Source organism: Phocoena sinus, chromosome 3 (genome assembly GCF_008692025.1).
Source record: "Phocoena sinus isolate mPhoSin1 chromosome 3, mPhoSin1.pri, whole genome shotgun sequence".
Taxonomy (NCBI): domain Eukaryota; kingdom Metazoa; phylum Chordata; class Mammalia; order Artiodactyla; family Phocoenidae; genus Phocoena; species Phocoena sinus.
This window is the reverse complement of record NC_045765.1, coordinates 171,438,842-171,457,022: the sequence shown is the minus strand read 5'-3', so window position 1 is coordinate 171,457,022 and position 18,181 is coordinate 171,438,842. Positions and strand designations below refer to the sequence as shown.

Below are 18,181 nucleotides of genomic sequence, written 5' to 3'. Positions count from 1 at the left end.
TATTTTGAAATCTATATACCTTGCTATATCCACCTTCCATTTAATATCTTCCTTTAAAGGTTTTATGAATTATAAAAATCTAGCCATTAACGCACTTAGCGTTGTTCAAAATAATTTCATAATCCTTCAATGGAATTCTTTTTTGTTTATGTTTCTATGTGTCTTTATGGAGTCTTTGTGTGAAGTTTTTGTAGCAGTACTGATTTTTAAAGTCACTTGTGTTATTTGAATGAATTACATGAGCTATCGGGGTGGGACTCATAGAATGTTCTCCAAAGCATCTCTTGCTCCCATACAGACCCTAGAATGAAAGGGTCCCCATTCAGACCAGCCTGGAAAACACTGGTTACTTGTCCTGGTCACTCCTGACCTTTTCTCTCCCCTTTCAACTGTTTTCCTTTCTGAAAATGAACAAACCAGGGGTTTATTATACATCATTACATCATAACCATTCCTTTTATTTCTGATGTTTCAATAATTCTCCCCAGCCCTCCATGTTTGTTGGTGCAGCAAACACTTACTATTACCTGCCCCATTACACGCACTTGCACACGTGTGTTCAGGGAATCCTTAGAACCAGGCGGTGGTGTCTGCGTGCTGTGTGAACTTGCTGCAGGGGGAGGGGGCAGGTGGCTGGCCCATGGTCAGGGCAGGTGGCCGTGGGTACCCAACCACATGTGCTGTCTGCTCCAGGACCTGTGATCACGGAGACTGTCAGGCCAGGAGCGCGCACCCTGGGTCCCAGCATCCCGGGATGGGTCCCAGCACCCAGCGATGCAGGTTCTTTGTAGTCTTTCTGCCTTGGTGTGTTTGGGTTGGGGGAGAATTGATCACCAGACACATTTTGGGTCCCTGGGCTCCTGAGACTCCATGAGTGGTTTCTGTTTTCCTTGACCAGGGTCAAGGCCATCATCTTTCCTGGCTACTGTTCATTGTTTCTCTTGTTCCTGCCGAGGGCCACATTCAGCAACAGGAGAGTGAGGGGATGATTTCTGCCCTGTGTTTTGTTCCCCTTGTGAGGACGGCAGAGTAATGCTGGTACATAGGCTCCCCAAGTTCCCTGGAAACATGGCAGTAAGCAGCCAATCCCCTAAAATACAACCTGTGAGAAGAAACGCAGGTGGGAAAATTCATTTCCAGTAGCTTGTAACCATGGCAGAGATAATTATCTGCAAAATAAATGGGATTCGATTGCACTGTCATCCAAGAGTGTGCCCAAGTCCTACGTCTGCATCTGTAGAAACAGGCAGAATTAGGACCACCATGTTCTTGGGACGTGCACATAACTTCTCTCTTAGAATTCACAGACACCTAAATTCTAAAAACATCACAACCCTCTCACATGCCTCTGAAAGGGACAGACACTTAGCAAACAAAATATGTATTTTTCCATGGGCGTATATATAGACGGAAGTGTTGGGGTGCCTTATTCGGCTGCTGTGCTTGGAGCCGTGACCATTTATGTGGTGAAAGCAGAGCAGGGCACTGTCTGTATAAGTTGGAACCTGCAGCCTGGGTTCTACAATGAAAGACAAAAGAGTTGTGCTGAAAAGGTACAAGATACAATTTTGTGCAGGGTTGGGGATGACTGAGGCAGAGAGGGCTGGAGAGAGGAGGAGAGGCTGGATGAAGTCAGTTGCCTGCCCATCACTCCCTGGAAACAGTGCCCCGGCGGGGGCGGTGGCAGGGTCCCAGGGCTTTGCTCATTTCTGGCCACTTCTGCTTTTGTGTACCCAGGTGGTCCCTGAGCTGCTGTAAGTGGACATTTTTGAAGCCTATAGAAACTAAAGAAACTAAAGAAAATCCATGACTCTCATACTATAAAACACAAGAAAACATGTTTTAACTTTTGAGAAACAATTAGAGCTACAAGCCATTTTTTTTTTTAAAGCTGGTCCATTAATGCTCTCTCCAAATCAGGCCTGTAGAATAGCAATCTTCCCACCCTAAGCAGGAGGGCTGCAATGGGAAACGTGAGCGTCTCAATCCTACTGGCACAGAAATGGGGAGATGGGCGTGTGGACAAACGTCCTGGGATGCAAGCCCGGACACTTGCAGGATCCTCACTCTCTGTCTGCAGTCCACACATCCCCAAAGGCCTCGGTCGGGCCCCTTCAGGAACTTGGTGCTCAGGCGTTTGGCGAATGTCCTTACAGAACTACAGCCAGTACTTGTTGAATGGAAGTCAAGTCTTCAGGCACCAGCAGCCCCTGAGGCGTTAGGAGGCCAGGATCAAGCATATGGCCACTTCTCGTGGTGGTGCCTTGGGGTAAACAAAAGTGAAATCAGCCTGTGTGAAGACTGGTGGCAGGTCTTTTAAAGACTGCCCATCACAAGTAGTCTCGCTTAAAAACCAACCCTGGAAATCTCCCTTCAACCAGCAGTCTGTATGTGGGAGCCACCCTGTTACACAATAGGGTTATGCCCACTCGATGGGTGACAGCCCTGGGATGATGGGACAGGTGAGTTCATGACACAGCAGCCCCGCACCGCATTAAGCCATTTAAAAAGGCATGGGGTTAAAGGGACATGTGCCCAAGGGACTTTGGTGACCAGTTTTCATGCAGATGCAAGACCACAGGGGATGTGAGGCAGAGCCCCTCAATCCAAAGGTATTCAAGGCTTCCCCAGTGTTTAAAAATCCTTTTCTGAAATTGTTTCGCTTTGCAACTGGTTCTTTTGCTAACAAAAAATACCCACGTGTTTTGTTTTCATCACAATATTGATACTTTAGTCCTTTGTGCTGCTTGTTTCTTTCCAGGTTGTGGGTTGAATCCAAACCACTTTAGCTGGAAACAGAATGGTTAATTGATTGCAAGCCTGTGTTATATAAACAGTTGCTACTAGTAGTAGAAAAACTGAGTGAAAATCTGTGGTGTTGATGGCCACAGGGAGTGCTTTATCTCCCAAAACTATGAAATAGATCTGGCTTTCCTAGATGTAAATGAGTCACACAGAGAGATGGTCTACCTACCTACAACCATCCGGCTAGTGCTGGGTCTGGGCTGATGCCTCATTGTCATAAAGTGGAGAAAAAGGGGGACCAAAGTCCAGGTGGCAACTGTCCAGAGAGCAGACCATCATCAAAATCTGACAAACACATGTAAAGTGATGTGTGATGAAGAGGAAACGTACGATGAGACAATAGCTTCACTCTGTGACCTTGGGGGTCCGGAGGGATCTTTCTGAAGAAGTGACCATTGGACTGATGAGCACTTTCGATACAAAATATGCTGAATGTCTTCAAAACGTCCTCTGTAATGATATGAAACAGTATTGTCACAGTTGAGAATTTTAACTTTTTTTACATGATTAATGAATGAATGCCCAATATGGAGAGACTAGGACATTCAGGTGTGTGGTAGATAAACGAGATTAAAATACAATCATCCTTGAAAAGCTGCATTCTGACCATTTAGTCTATACAAGAACTGCCTCCAGCTATATTTCAGAAAAATCATGTCACGTTTCAGGGTAGCCCAAGTGTTTACATCCTGGTGCTTTCATGTTTTTGATGCGCGCTCACTAACTCTCAAGTTTGCTAGCTTCTTAACATGAACAAAGATGTTTACTTGTTCTAGAGAAATGTCCCCCTGCAACACGGCACTCTCTAAGTCTCCTGATATCTCAAGATCCTATTTTGCTCCCAGATCAAGCTGATGGAGAAAAAAAAAAATGAGCAGAACTAAAATAATCCTTGCCCAATTGTGCTCAGACCCCATCCTTATCAGCACAAATTTAATATATAGCTAAGAGAGAAAAATTAGCAAAATTAAGACCTGTTCTCCTCGATGGTCACATCTCCTATTGTAGAAACAGATTCTTGGATTTGATTTCTTCTTTCTTTCATGCAGACTATTCCCCAGAAAGACTTTTCTTGGCATGATGAGCTGATTTTCAGCTGGTACCTGTTTCATAAATGAAACATCATTTATATGTTGCATCAGAGAACAGGCAAGTCAACCTCTAAGAACCAGGAAAAGCACAAGACTCTCCAGCCCAGTCTTCCCCAGAGGAATGCTCTGGGGAGTGCCAGATCCTTGGGGGTTTCACAGGCCACTTGTGGCCAGGCGAGCAGGTTGAAGAAAGAAAGTCATTATTTTGTGGTGGGATTTCCAGAGCCCCTAACCTTCTCCTACTTAGCACTTCCCAGACCCCTCTCTTCAGGGTATCACCCAGTATCCTGCTCCCTGGATGCTTGCGAGGAGATGGTCCCAGCCAACTGGGGAGCTGGTACCCCTGGGGATGAGTGTCACGCCTATGCTGAAAGCTAATCCTAGAATTCAGTCTCCCTGATCATCACAAAACCCTCTTTTATTCACACTGAGACACTGCACTTTGTTCTTTCAAGTGGCTCCAAACTGGTGAAATATATGTTTAGCCCAAGATCTTGAGGAGCTGCTTCTTTTTAATCAATTATCAAAATTTCCCTACTCCACGTACCCTGTGACCTTCTGCACTCATAAAGCAAAGTTCTGATTGTTTCACATAAGGAATCGGAGGAAACTGATTCAAATGTTTCCTTAATATCACTTGAAACTAGAAGAGTTTTAAAAATCCCAAGCCTAGCTGGGCGTGTTCATCCCTCTTACGTTTTGATTGAGTGAATTCACGTCATTGGGTTTTGTAAGCTCTGTTGTTTCACACTTGCTACAATTCAAGCTCTTCTGGAGTGGGACCCTCTGATTGAGGACCCCTCCCTGCACTGCCCCTGAAGCCCCAGCTTGACTCGTGGATGCCTGAGCCGTGGCAAGGTCTCCAGGTGCCTCATAGCTTCATGTACCCAGTCACCTCATGGTCCCCATAGAGGCCTGTGGAAGGACCCCCTTTCTTCTCCATGTCAAATGTTGTTACCAGATGCTATTGGCTGAATGTCTGTGTGTACCCCCAAATTCACAGGGTGAAGCCCTAACCCCCAGTGTGATGGTATATTTGTAAGGGAGACCTTTGGAAGGTGATTAGGTTTAGATGAGGTTATGAGGGTGGGGCCACCAGGATGGTTTCGTGCCCTTAAAAAAAGAGACAGAGAGACCAGAGCCCTGTCTCTCTGCCATGTGAGGACACACAGAGAAGGTGCTCATCTCTCCCAGAGGGAGGGCTCTCCCCAGGAACCAAGTCAATAGACACCTTGACCTTGGACTTCCAGCCTCCGGAAATGTAGAAGTAAACTTCTGCTGTTTAAGCCCTCAGTCTGTAGAATGTTTTAGCAGTCTGAGCAGACTGAGCACCAGGACAGGGGCCACACCACCCTCCCCACTGTGCCTGTTTCCTCCGGCTGCCTGGCCCCGATCGCTCCAGGTCACAAGGCTCACTCGAAAGTGACACCACCAGGGAGGGAGGGTCAGTGCGCTCTGACCCCGTAGGCTGACCGGCTGGCTCTGAAGGCCATTCTCTCCCACCTGGAGGGCTACCCTTTCTTCCACGTGACCCCTCCAGGCCCCATCCAACGAGAGTCCTGGCGGGTCTATGGTGGTAAGTGCTGAGTAGCGGGGGCAGTCAGGAGCTCTCAGCTTTATGTCTTAGAAAGACACAGAGCAGAATCGGGGACCAAGTGCTTAGAAGACCAGTGATGATAAAGTCGGGCCAGCATGCAGGCTGGTGGGTTACTCCAGTGGGGAGGAGCCTGTAGGTCCAGGTGGACCAAAGTGCCCACGAGTCCCAGAGACCAGACTGGGGGTAGAACCTAGGTGATCAGCTAAGTCGATCCATCCTCACAGCTCAGAGGTTGTGATGGCTTTACCTCCTGGGAGGAGAGGGAAGTGAGTAGGAACAGAAGGTGGAGGTGAATCTGGGGGACAGCCAGAAGTAGAGGCAAGTGCTTGGAAAGAGACTCACATGCTTGACAAGATCAATTTCCTATAGATGTTAATGGACTTTGTGTATATCCTGGGGACTCGTTTCCCATCTACACAGAGTGTCTGCACCGATGGACCTTCAAACATGTGGGAACCTTTCTATAACTCTGAGACAGTTGACTTCAGGATACATCGGAACTGATCTGTGATCCTGAGATGAGGCACAGGGATGGGCTGGAAGCCTTGTGTCCCTGCTGCTATGCTACCTATCGATCTTAAAAAGGTGTTGTTTTCACTTTGGAATCCTTGGAGGGGGTCTTTGGGTGGCTAATGAGATGACCTTGGAGCTGGATGGCCTTGGCCCTCGATGCTCACCCCTCCCCACATAGCCAGGGCCTGGCTGGCAGCTCATTCAAATGCCGTCCACCCTCCATTTTTGGTCTTTGTGGAAAATTCTCATTCACTTAAAATGACACACATCTTCCTGCCCTACCGAAATCAACGTTTTGGACAAAGATAACAATTTCTATGAGAACACATGTTGTCTAGTGGAGATCCACATCTGTGCAGACTGTGAGCATTTTCACAGCACCCCTGATTGCACCTGCTGTTCTGGAAACAGAAAGAATAAGTGTGTTTGTCGGGCTAGCCAGCGGTTGAAAAGGTTTGATTTGTTTACTTTTGTTAATTGCTTACATGTAGTACTGTCTGTGTATTTAAGACATCATCAGCTTAAAAGTGTGACCTTTCTCTTGAAATGGCTGGAATTAACAACAGCAATGCACGATACTTGGACATAAATCACTCAAAGGGAGACCCATGCAGAGGTTTTCTGAATCTTGAAATGTGAGCCACAGCCAATAACTCAGTTTACACTGCGGCCCAGTACATACAGAACCGAAACTCAGTATGATTTCTATTCTGATTTGTTCTAATAAAGATCTGTCAATCTAAGAAATGTGTTTCAGAACCCTTTGAACAAGTGACAATTCACAACTTGAAAAACCCAGGATCTTTGCACAAAGGGTTAGAAAAGTTAAAGTTAAAGGAGAGGAACTTTTCAGAAACAAAATTTTTCAGACGGAAGTCTGGCTGGAAGGCCCCCCTGAAATAGTTGGTAGATTTGATGAAATCTGGTCTCCAGGGTCAATTTTATTTTTATTGAGATACGCTTCACATACCATAGAACTGACCACTTTAAAGTGTACAATCCAGTGGATTTTAATATATTCATCAAGTTGTGTAACTCTCATAACTAATTCCAGAGCACGTCCACCAGCCCCAAAGAAGCCACCCATTTCATATTACAGCTAAAGGGTTTAGGGTGTCTGAGGTTGGTTATGTGGCCACAGTATTTCCTAAGAAGTTTTGAGAATTTTATGTAAGACCTGAAATAACTAAATGCAAATGAGAAAATTTGTATTGTGACTCGGCCATAATAGAGAATGAAATAATGCCATTTGCAGCAACATGGATGGACCTACAGGTGATCATACTAAGAGAAGTCAGTCAGGCAGAGAAAGACCAATATCATATAATATCACTTACGTGTGGAATCTAAAAAAGTGATACAAATGAACTTATTTACAAAACAGAAACACACCCACAGGCATAGAACACAATAATATGGTTACCAAAGTGGAAAAGGGGAGGGATGAATTATGTGTTTGGGATTAACAGATACGCACTACTATATATAAAATAGATAAACAACAAGGACCTACTGTATAGCACAGGGAAATATACTCAATATCTTATAATAACCTATAATGGAAAAGAATCTGAAAAAGATTATATATATATATATATATATATATATGAACCACTTTGCTGTATACCTGAAACTAACACAACATTGTAAATCAACTATACTGCAATTAAAAAAATTTAGAAAGGAAAATTTATATTGTACATTGTCTTGAAAATAGATGGAAAGCTCACAGAGGCTTATGGTGTAAACAGTTAACATCCTTAAAGAAAGCCATTGTTTCCTTTCTGATGTCTACAATTACGCAAACGGCCAGCTAGCATTTGGTGGCGTTAAAGAGGCTGCTGGTAATGTCTCTTGGAGGCCACTGGATTCAAATGTCGCCAGAAATACTGTCTTGGCAAATACTAAGTGTGTAAGAAATGTCATCAAAGCTAGGAAAGCAAGACCCCCGCTGACCAATAACAGTTGTGGATTACCCACTCGTGCAGCCAGGAGACTGCCTTCTTTGCCTTCTTCCCCTGAGCTACCGAGAGAATTAATTTAATTCAAGTTTTGTCTCATCATTTCCAGTCAGTCCACCCTCTGGGCATCAATCCCAGGCCGGCTCTATCAACGGCAACAAAACTCTCTGACAGTTTGAAGCTTGCATCTAAAAACATACAGCAAGCGAAGCTTTCAAAAAGAGCGAGACATTGACTTTCAAAACAGCTCCGTCTATAGCATGCAATCGTGATAAGGGAACTTTCCAAGGAAAAATTTGCCGGGGGGGTGGAGGTGTGGCTGAGAGCACAGCTGGCTTTCTGGGGAAAATCACGCATCTTCAGTTTCTATCCACTTGCTCTCAACTGAGACAAAAAAGTGTGAGTGAAAGGCAAAGTTCATCCTCTCCCACGTTGCTGTGGCCTATGACAAAAAATTTCTTATGCTCTTTACATGACAGAAGGTGGTTGGAATTGGAATCGACAGGAAGCCCAGCGGCTGCTGTTAGCAGGTCTTCACGGAGTCACATCCTCCACCTAGTGACTTGCGTCCACCAACGTCTTGTTTTCTCCAGGCTTCAGGCTCAGGACTAAACCCATCAAGAGGCTGGAGCCCGCGCTGCAGACCACAGGGACCATTCTGGAGAATCCTGGAAATGCCTGCTATTCTGTTACCTCTGAAGGTCTAGTGGTAAATTTCCGTACTGAGAAATTTCCCTCCATGTGGAGGGAATTGACACACATACCAGGCATGGCTTTGGGGAGCTGTTTCACTGCCAGGGAGGAGATTCAACAGGGAAAAGTCAAATTATCCTACCTTTTTCCAACTGCTAGCAGCCTGGTTGCAGAGACCCCATGAAGACACAGAACCATCAAATGAAGAAAAATTGGCCTTTGCCTTACATCTTCATTGGTGCTCCTTTATCACCGTGTGCAAGTTTTCATCATTGGCATGGCAAGTGGGTTTAAAGTAGCTGCGGTGTCTGGCAGGGATGCAGTGTGCATGGCCCAGGATGGCTATTTCCATTTCATCCTTCAGCTCAGGGTTCTGGCCACCACCAGTCCCAAGGAGAGCCTGCTGGCCTGGTGTGAGGACCACTGCCATTGGAAACAGGGTGGAGAAACCTGAGCTCTGGGAGTCATCCCTGGGAAATGCATTAGCTCATGACCCTCGGAGCCCCATTTTTCAAAGCTGACACTCTGGGCTTTCAAAGAACAGATTGCAAACATTAGCTCACCAAAAATGGGCTACCAAGAGCATTTGTGTTTACCCCACTCTTCTGTGGGTGATTCATAGAGAGGTAAGCCAACACACCTGGTTTAAACCGATCCCTTCACTACATGTCTCGTCTGCTTACATGGAAACCGCCTGTGGCTGGTGAGAGGTGTGGGATCTCCCCACTCGTATAACCCCTCTCCAGAATGAGCTCTGCGGAAGTGTGGCCCCATAGCAGGGGCTCTGGACTTCCCATCAGTCTTGTCATAGCAGACAAGACTTCCTGGGAGCCAGCTACTCAGAGCCTGCCTCATTTCCCGAAGCCTTGCCCAGAAGCATAGGTTTAAAAGTAGCACAAGTCATGGGCTTCCCTGGTGGCGCAGTGGTTGAGAGTCCACCTGCCGATGCAGGGGATGCGGGTTCGTGTCCCGGTCCGGGAAGATCCCACATGCCGCGGAGCGGCTGGGCCCAGTGAGCCATGGCCGCTGAGCCTGCGTGTCTGGAGCCTGTGCTCCACAACGGGAGAGGCCACAACAGTGAGAGGCCCGCGTACCGAAAAAAGAAAAAAATGTAGCACAAGTCATGGCATCTCCTTAAGGCAAGTGTCTGGAGGAGAAATCCTTACACCTGCGATGGACAGTTTATAAAATAAGTGAGTATTTTCTGAAAACAATGAATTAGGAACGTGAATATGTGTTGTGGGTGTTAGCTAATACAGACTTAGACAAGCTTTAGAAAAAAATTTAAACCCTAAGAATAGGATGTCTTGGTGCCTGTGTAGGCTGGGTCTAATACAAAGCAATCAATTCTTAACTAAAAGAAGGTTTTTTATAATGTATTAAATAAAAATATAAGATTGGAATTGGGCAGGCCTGAGTTTGAATCTTTACTCTGCTGTTGGTCAGCTGGTGGCTGAGTTTTGCTGTATCATCTGTGAAACGTGGGGTGATATCATCTAGTTTGTAACAGTCTTATAGAAATACTATAGGAACTTCACATGCACTTATATATAAAGCACCCAGCCAATAGGACTGACTTATATCCTCGGAACCCCCTCCAACCCTGTGGAACACCACTGCAATTTCCCTTGGCTCAAATGCCAGTGAAGACATGTTTATCACAAATAGGTAGCCTCTGACTAAAAGTATATTTAAAGCAAAGATACATTTTTCCTTTTTTTGGAGACACTGTCACCAATATAAGTGCCTAGGAAGGTTCAGTGGATATTGAATGTCAGCTGCCCCAAACTCTGGGGAACCCTGAAATGTGTGCCCGTTTGCTTTTGCACCTTCTGCTCCCCTAACATGCCACGTGACACATGACTGAAGTCCATGGCCTCCATGCATATGGTCGGGGTCAGCCCAGGCATGGTGGTGCAAGCATTGGAAAATGCTGCTGTGTGATCTGGAGCTGGAAATATGGAAAACTGGGAGCCGCTGAGGGGCTGCTCGCTGGGCTCCCGGGTAGAAACAAGTGTACATGGACGTTTCTCCTGCTGCTGAAATGCCCAAGGCATGGAGGGAAGGAGAATGCACTGAAGTTCATGGGGTCTTTGGGAGGTTGTTTATGACCCTGTTTGATGTGCCACCAGCTCAGAGCTCGCTGGGCGTCGGATCAGTCCGGGAAGTCCCTTTGGAAATTCAGGCTGCAGTTTTTCCTACAGAACAGTTCCAGAAGGAATCCTGGACCACTTCCTGTTGTGCTCTGCAGAATTTTGCTCAGAGGCTCAAGGAAGAGACCGACCACCTTCATCTGCACTTCTGTGAGACAGCAGCCTCTAGAATAAGGTTCATGATGCACTGGCAGGTCAAACCCACCATGAGAGGGGATGGCGTTGACCTCCCCCCAACACATGTCATGTTTTTCAGGTGCAGGTGGAACCCAGGCCACCATGGCAGAGGGCAGACACACCTATCAGGGCAGGTAGCGTCTTACCTACTGCAGATTGGGACGGCTCCCAGCTCATGGACCACGTCTGAGCTTAGCCAGGGCTTTCCTCCAGAGTCAGGACTCTTCTGCCCTAGAAACCCATCTTTTAGACAGGCTGAGAATAGGCACAGTAAAGCATTTGCATGATTTTACACTTCTGTCATTTATAAACAAAACATAGTAAAACAAGAGGAACTAGGAAGAAAACACTGATGTGATGTGACTCTTCTCCTTGAAACACTGAGATCCTTCCCTGTCGGTGTTCAGTGAAAGCAAGGATGGTTTGGATGCTTCCTATGGCTAGTCCCTAATATATACATGAGGCCGGAAGACACACTTGTGACTTGCAGTTACCATTTCAGCTAAGTCTTTGGGTTAAAGAAAAACAGGGAATCATTACATGAAATGGATGTTTCTTTTGGCAAAATAAAAATATCAGAAATACTAAAGTTATACAGTTCATTTTAACCAGATACCAGAGAGCCCTTTTTAAGAAATACAGTCATCCTTCGGCCAGGGCACACAAACAGATGCTCAGTGGCGCTCTATTATTGGTCCGTAAGTGCACTGATGGTGCACAAAGGTGCACCATCCTTGTGGCCGGTTGTTCACCACGCTGCCTGCCAACTGCCCAGGATCATGGAACAGATGGGACTTGAAGTTATCCTTAAATTCCATTCTCATCTCTTTTGATGAAGAGACACAAAGATAGCTGCAAAAGAACTTCCAGTGGTAACTTCCTGGGTTTTTAAGATGCTTAAGGGTTATGGAGGGTATCACACTAAAGCACGAAAATACTTAGGCTTGCCTTTTATTTGTCGTCTTTTGAGGACTGGACCGTGCCCTCAGCGGAAAAGCTTCTTTCTAAACAGTGTGGTTGTGCAGCCTAGGTCCAACCATCATTTCTGAGACTATCAACCTTTTCCTTGAACCCAGGAGAGAGAAGCTCTACTTGGAAAGTTGCAGGAGGGAGAAGTAGCTTTGTCTGAGCTGCGACATTCAGCTCGTGGGAACTTTCTTTTCTTCATCTTTTAAATCTTTTTTTTTTTTAAATTGAAGTCTAGTTGATTTACAATGTTGTATTAGTTTCAGGCGTACAGCAAGGTGATTCAGTTATACAGACACACATATATAAGTCTATGTATGTATTCTTTTTCAGATTGTTTTCCCTTATAGGTTGTTACAAGATATTGACTCTAGTTCCCAGTGCTCTACAGTAGGTCCTTGTTGGTTATCTCTTTTATGTATAGTCGTGTGTATATGTTAATCCCAACATCCTAATTTATCCCTTTCACCTGTCCCCTTTGGTAACCATAAGTGTGTTTTCTATGTCTGTGGGTCTATTTCTTTTGGTAAATAATTTCATTTGTATGATTTTTTTAGATTCCACATATAAGTGCTATCAAATGTTACTTGTCTTTCTCTTTCTGGCTCACTTTGCTTAGTGGTGGGGCCTTTTTCTTTAAGCCCTCATTTGCTGACTTGGGTAATGAGTGGACCTCAGAGCTGGACAGAGCCGGGAATAAGTTCTCTTTGGGAGACTTGTCCTCATTGAACTAAACAGCCAAGACTGCAGTGGCTACAAGCCCGGGGTTCAGAGTCTGTCAAACTTGGGTGTAAAATCCTGATGCCCATACTCACAAGGGCTATGACCCTGGCATGTTACTGGGTGTTTCTTAGCTTTGAGGTCCTCTCTTTACTGCTGGATAATAATCCTTACTTCACAGGGTTATTGGGTGGGTTAAATAAGAAAACATACCAGAAGCAGAGCATAGAGCATCTGGGGAGAATGCTTATGTGCCGTCGCTGTGTGTGTATGTGTGTGTGTGTGTGTGTGTGTATGTGTGTGTGTGTTTATGCAAACACACACCCAATTGCACATAAAATTACCAAATGTTACCAGTAAGGTAAATATCTCCCATTCCAGAAGCTCTTCCCTTACCATAGCTCTCATTTCCCCTCTCCTAGACTCTTCTTTACAGATAGAAAGACAGGTAGACAAGGGCCTCATTATTGGATTAAAGAAATAGTATTACCATCACTCAGATATTTCTAATCAGCTTGCATCTTGGGCATGTCATGCTTTTAATACCGCACCATAAAGACCAAGGAAAAGGAATATGTCAGCACTAATGTGAGTTGGTGTTTTTCTGATGTGACTCTCAATGAGAATGTTTTTTTCAGCCTTCCTGCGATTATAACCCTGGACTCTGATGGCCACAGTTAACTGGGGTCAACAGCATCCATGGTCTTACCCACTGCATCCATCCACTCTCCTTAAATGGAGCAGTATTAGGTTCAAAAATTGCAAATAAGATTTTCTTATTGGGAAAATTGGATTGACGCCTGTCCTGATATTGAAACGCCCCAGAGTGGAGGTGGGGATGAGAGCTGGAGCCAGGCATCTGACCCGAGGGGAGTGGTGGCCGAGTCCAGGAAAGAGGTCAAGTGACTTCTGGCTGACAGTGTCAGTCAGTCCTGATCCACCGCCTCTGTTTATGTGCCAACAGGTAGGTTTGGATGTCCTCACCTGCCAACCTAGTGGGGTTGTTAGGGCAGCGTCTGCTGCGGAAGGGGATTGTGGATGTCCTAGCGGGAACTTGTGAAATGGTCTGACCAGAGTCCCCCTGGCCGGACAGGTAGGAAGCCTTCTCTAGAATTATTTTGAAATTGATCTTTCTAGGGCATGGATTTTGTCATCAAGATGCAAAATATTCTAATAATTGTATGATTATTTTTTGACTAAATTGGTTATTTTTCTCATAAGTTCCTTTCACTAGATTGTAAGCAATGTGAGAGTAAAATCTAAACTTAGTTCTTCTTCATCTGCTTGTGATCTTTGTATTGAGAACCGAATATAGTAAGAGTTTACTGAAAGTTTGGTTGAATTGAATTACTAACCATATCTACATCTGTCCCTATATTGATATCTATAGCTATTCCAATATCTGTATCTAATTATATCTGAATCTACCTATATGTATATTAATATCAATAGCAGTATCTATGTCAAATCAATATCAACATCTATCTCTACCCATATTAATGTCTGTATAATATCTATTTCAAATCTATATCAGTATCTATATCTATTTGTTTCTATCTACATCAGTGTACCATGTCAATATCTATATAACAGTATCTGTATCTGTATTTATATCTGTGTATCTGTATTTATCTATCTATCATCTATACCTTTACCTACACATACAGCTTCACCTACACCCATACCTACACCCACACCTACATCTACCCTTGCACTTATATCTACAACCATATCTACATCTACATCTACACCTACATATACATCTACATCTATCCTTGCATCTACATCTACACCTACATGTGCATCTACATACACAGCTACACTCACATCTATACCTGCACCATCTATACCTGCAACTACATCTATACCTGCACCTATGTCTACATCTACACCTACTCCTACTCCTACATCCACACCCACACCTATAGCTACACCTACATCTATACCTACATCTACCCTTGCATCTACATCTATACCCATATCTGCATCTATACCTACACCTGTACCCACACACATACCTGCACTTACACCCACACCTACATCTATACTTACATGTGCATCTACACCTACACCTAATCTACATCTATACCCACATCTACATCTACCCTTGCACCTACATCTACACCCATATCTGCATCTACAACTACACTCACACCTACACCTATATCTATACCTACACCCAAACTTACATCTATACCTGCACCTACATCTACTCCTATGTCTAATCTACGTCTACGCCCACACTTATACCTACACCTGCACCTGTATCTACATCTATACCTACACATATATCTAAACCTACACCCACATCTACACCTACATCTATATCTACATGTACATCTACACCTACATCTATACCCACACCTACACCTGCACCTACATCTACCCTTGCACCTACATCTACAGCCGTATCTGCATCTAGAACTACACTCACACCTACATCCACACCCATACCTACACCTACACCTGCACCTATATCTATACATACACCCACACTTACATCTATACCTGCATCTACATACATCTACAGCTACACCTACTCCTACATCCACACGCACACCTACATTTATATCTACACCTACACCCACATCTACACCTAACCCACACCTACATCTACACCGACACATATACCTGCACTTACATCTACACCTATACCTATAACTACATCTAAACCTACACCCACATCTACACTTAGACCTATATCCACACCTACATCTAATCTACATCTACATATGCAGTATCTTTACAAACTTTATGTTCATAAAAGTTATGGCCAAGTTAAAAGATACTGATTTCTCTTTAATACTGGCTCTTTAAGAGTTTTTTTCTTCCTTCTCAATATTCATTTCAAGAAAAATAGGATCCTTTAAAGGCATGGGATTTCTGAGACAAGAAAGTAATAACCCTGCTCTTCCCAGCTGTCTGTGGTATTGAAGACCTCGTTGTATACACCTATGTATTTTGGGTGGAATTGCAGGGTGTGCTAGCATCTCACCTGTGGGTCTTGACCAGTCCTGCCTCCACCTGGGTGCCATCCATTGAGGGCAGACCGCCGCTCTGACTGCCCCATGCTCTGCCTTTCTGTCGCATTGTTAAAAAGTCTCTGTTGGGCTTCCCTGGTGGCGCAGTGGTTGAGAGTCCGCCTGCCAATGCAGGAGACACGGGTTCGTGCCCCGGTCCGCGAGGGTCCCGCATGCCGCGGAGCGGCTGGGGCCGTGAGCCATGGCCAGTGAGCCTGCGCGTCCGGAGCCTGTGCTCCGCAACGGGAGAGGCCGCGGCGGTGAGAGGCCCGCGTACCACACACACACACACAAAAAGTCTCTGTTGTATATGGAGGGTTGGAATTCTGGACTCCGGATTCACTACAGAGCTTCAAGATGCATTCAAAGTCTGCAGGACAGCACCAAAAAGGAAAAGCAGAGCTCAGGAATACACAGACATTTTTAGAGTTTCTGTGGGAATTTTAGGTGGTGAAATTACTTATATCTGTCTACCTGGACACTCCCCCAGGAGGGTTAACTCCAATTCTCCCTCTCCTCCCCTCCCCGGCACTCAGGATCTAGTCTGTGAACCCTTCACTGCTGGACACAGGGAACACGTGTGTACACATGATTGGCGATGTCTGGACCTGGTGTTTCCTGGGACGAGGGGGCTGCAGAAGGCTGCATAGTCCATCAGAATCAACCAGGGGCGACCCCCCACCTTTTTCAGGCCGAAAATCTCTTAAATCGAGTCATTGTCATTTTCTAACTCTCAGTGAGGCCAGAAATCACTAAAAACCTCACTTAAACTTTCCATTCTCGTGCTCAAGCAAATTTACAGCAGAGGTCAGTCGTTTTGCAAGATTGCTGGAGATAATTTTTCATCAAAACGGAGATATTTTTCTCCATTGCTGAGCCAACTACCTTCCATCAATTTTTCCCGTCATCTCACTCATCTTATTATGACCTTCATGGGATAAAAGAAGCGCAGCTCTAACTCTTTCTTCTGCAAACGGTGCCTCCCTGTGTATGACGTGGTTACTATTGATTACAAATCGCAGTCAACTCAGCCAGCCCCGCTCATCTCTGGCATCCCTCCCCCGGCTCCTTTCCTGCCTTTCATCTGCTGTGAAATGCTTCTTTGGTTACTTCTTCTTTTAAAATGGAATCACCACTTCTAATAGTATTTATTGAGAGTCCAAAACCACCAAGATGACTTCGTGTCAGTGACCGCATCCAGAGGCAGAATCGGATGAGAACTTCCCACCGCTGACAGTGATTCCTGCTGATCTAATTTATCAGCAACTAGAGATAATTCCCTGCATGGGCTCTGGGTCCCCTTGGGTTACTGACTCAGAGGTCAGTTGAAGAAGAGCAAGGCTGGGGGGCACCTGCTCCTTTCTGATCTGTATTTTCTTGAGTACACAGTTGTAAGAAACATACAATTTTCCTCTAGGACATAACATTCCTTTATGAGTTTGTGTACAGATTTGCCAAATACTGGAGTGAATGAGAATATTGACAATTAGTGGCCTCCTTTTCTTTTACAAGCCTTTCTAGTGATACAACTTTGGTTACTGAGTTTTTGCGGGCCTCTCACTGCTACGGTCTCTCCCGCTGCGGAGCACAGGCTCCGGACGCACAGGCTCAGCGGCCATGGCTCACGGGCCCAGCCGCTCCGCGGCATGCGGGATCTTCCCGGACCAGGGCACGAACCCGTGTCCCCTGCAACGGCAGGTGGACTCTCAACGACTGCGCCACCAGGGAAGGCCGGTTACTGAGATTTTTAACATTCCTTTAAAAATCCCCATCACCGTTAGCTGTACTGAAGCTGATTTGATTGTAGGGACATTATTCCTGAGGCTACGGATATAGACTCTTCCTCATCTAGCTGACTTTAGCATAAAAATAAAATTGAATCATAAGCCATGAAATTTTATCTATTCAACTCTCTCCATTCTCAACTAGAGTTAATAATACTCAACTGTAGTCTTTCTCCCTAAGTAGCACGAAATATATGAAACTGAAATTGACACATCTCCAAGATGATTAGACCACAAATAGATTTGATTAAATTTACTTGGACAGTGTCCTTTCTTTCTTAACTATATAGTGAACTTGCTTTTGCTTGTTATTAAATTAATGGTCATAGAGGGGAATGATTTGTTTCAGTAAAAAACTACATGTAAAAAAATGAATCTGAAAAAGAATGGATGTAAGTATATGTATAACTGAATCACTTTGCTGCACACCTGAAACTAACAAAGCATTGTAAATCAACTAGACTGCATTAGAAAACAAAAATTAGATTGAAAAAATCAAAGGAAGGCAATGTGAAATGATAAGAAAAAACAGTTTGCCACAATACCAATAGTGAGAATAAGGATAAATTGTTATAGATTTGACCCTTTACTTTGGGCTAAGTTCTCTGCTAAGTGCTCCTGATGCAGACCGATTTGAGCTGGATAATCCTTATTTGAGCTGAGAAAGAGAGGGTTATTTGACTTGAAGGACTGAGGCCTGT

At 44.8% G+C, this 18,181-nt stretch overlaps 1 protein-coding gene across 1 annotated transcript; it reads left to right on the top strand.

The window, feature by feature from the left end:
- The first annotated feature begins 10,680 nt into the window (after positions 1 to 10,680).
- Positions 10,681 to 14,752, top strand: LOC116751147 (putative uncharacterized protein FLJ46204). Its single transcript, XM_032626581.1, has 3 exons — positions 10,681 to 10,963; positions 11,070 to 11,124; positions 14,344 to 14,752. Exons 1-3 carry the CDS (start codon positions 10,681 to 10,683, stop codon positions 14,750 to 14,752), a joined length of 747 nt encoding a protein of 248 aa, XP_032482472.1.
- Positions 14,753 to 18,181: the final 3,429 nt, after the last annotated feature.

Excerpts from the sequence above, each read along its gene's own strand:
- LOC116751147 (XM_032626581.1), top strand. The coding sequence starts at position 10,681 with ATGGACGTTTCTCCTGCTGCTGAAATGCCCAAGGCATGGAGGGAAGGA. Across the intron at positions 10,964-11,069 it reads CCACCTTCATCTGCACTTCT|GTGCAGGTGGAACCCAGGCC; the intron begins GTGAGACAGCAG and ends CATGTTTTTCAG. Across the intron at positions 11,125-14,343 it reads AGACACACCTATCAGGGCAG|CTTCACCTACACCCATACCT; the intron begins GTAGCGTCTTAC and ends CTACACATACAG.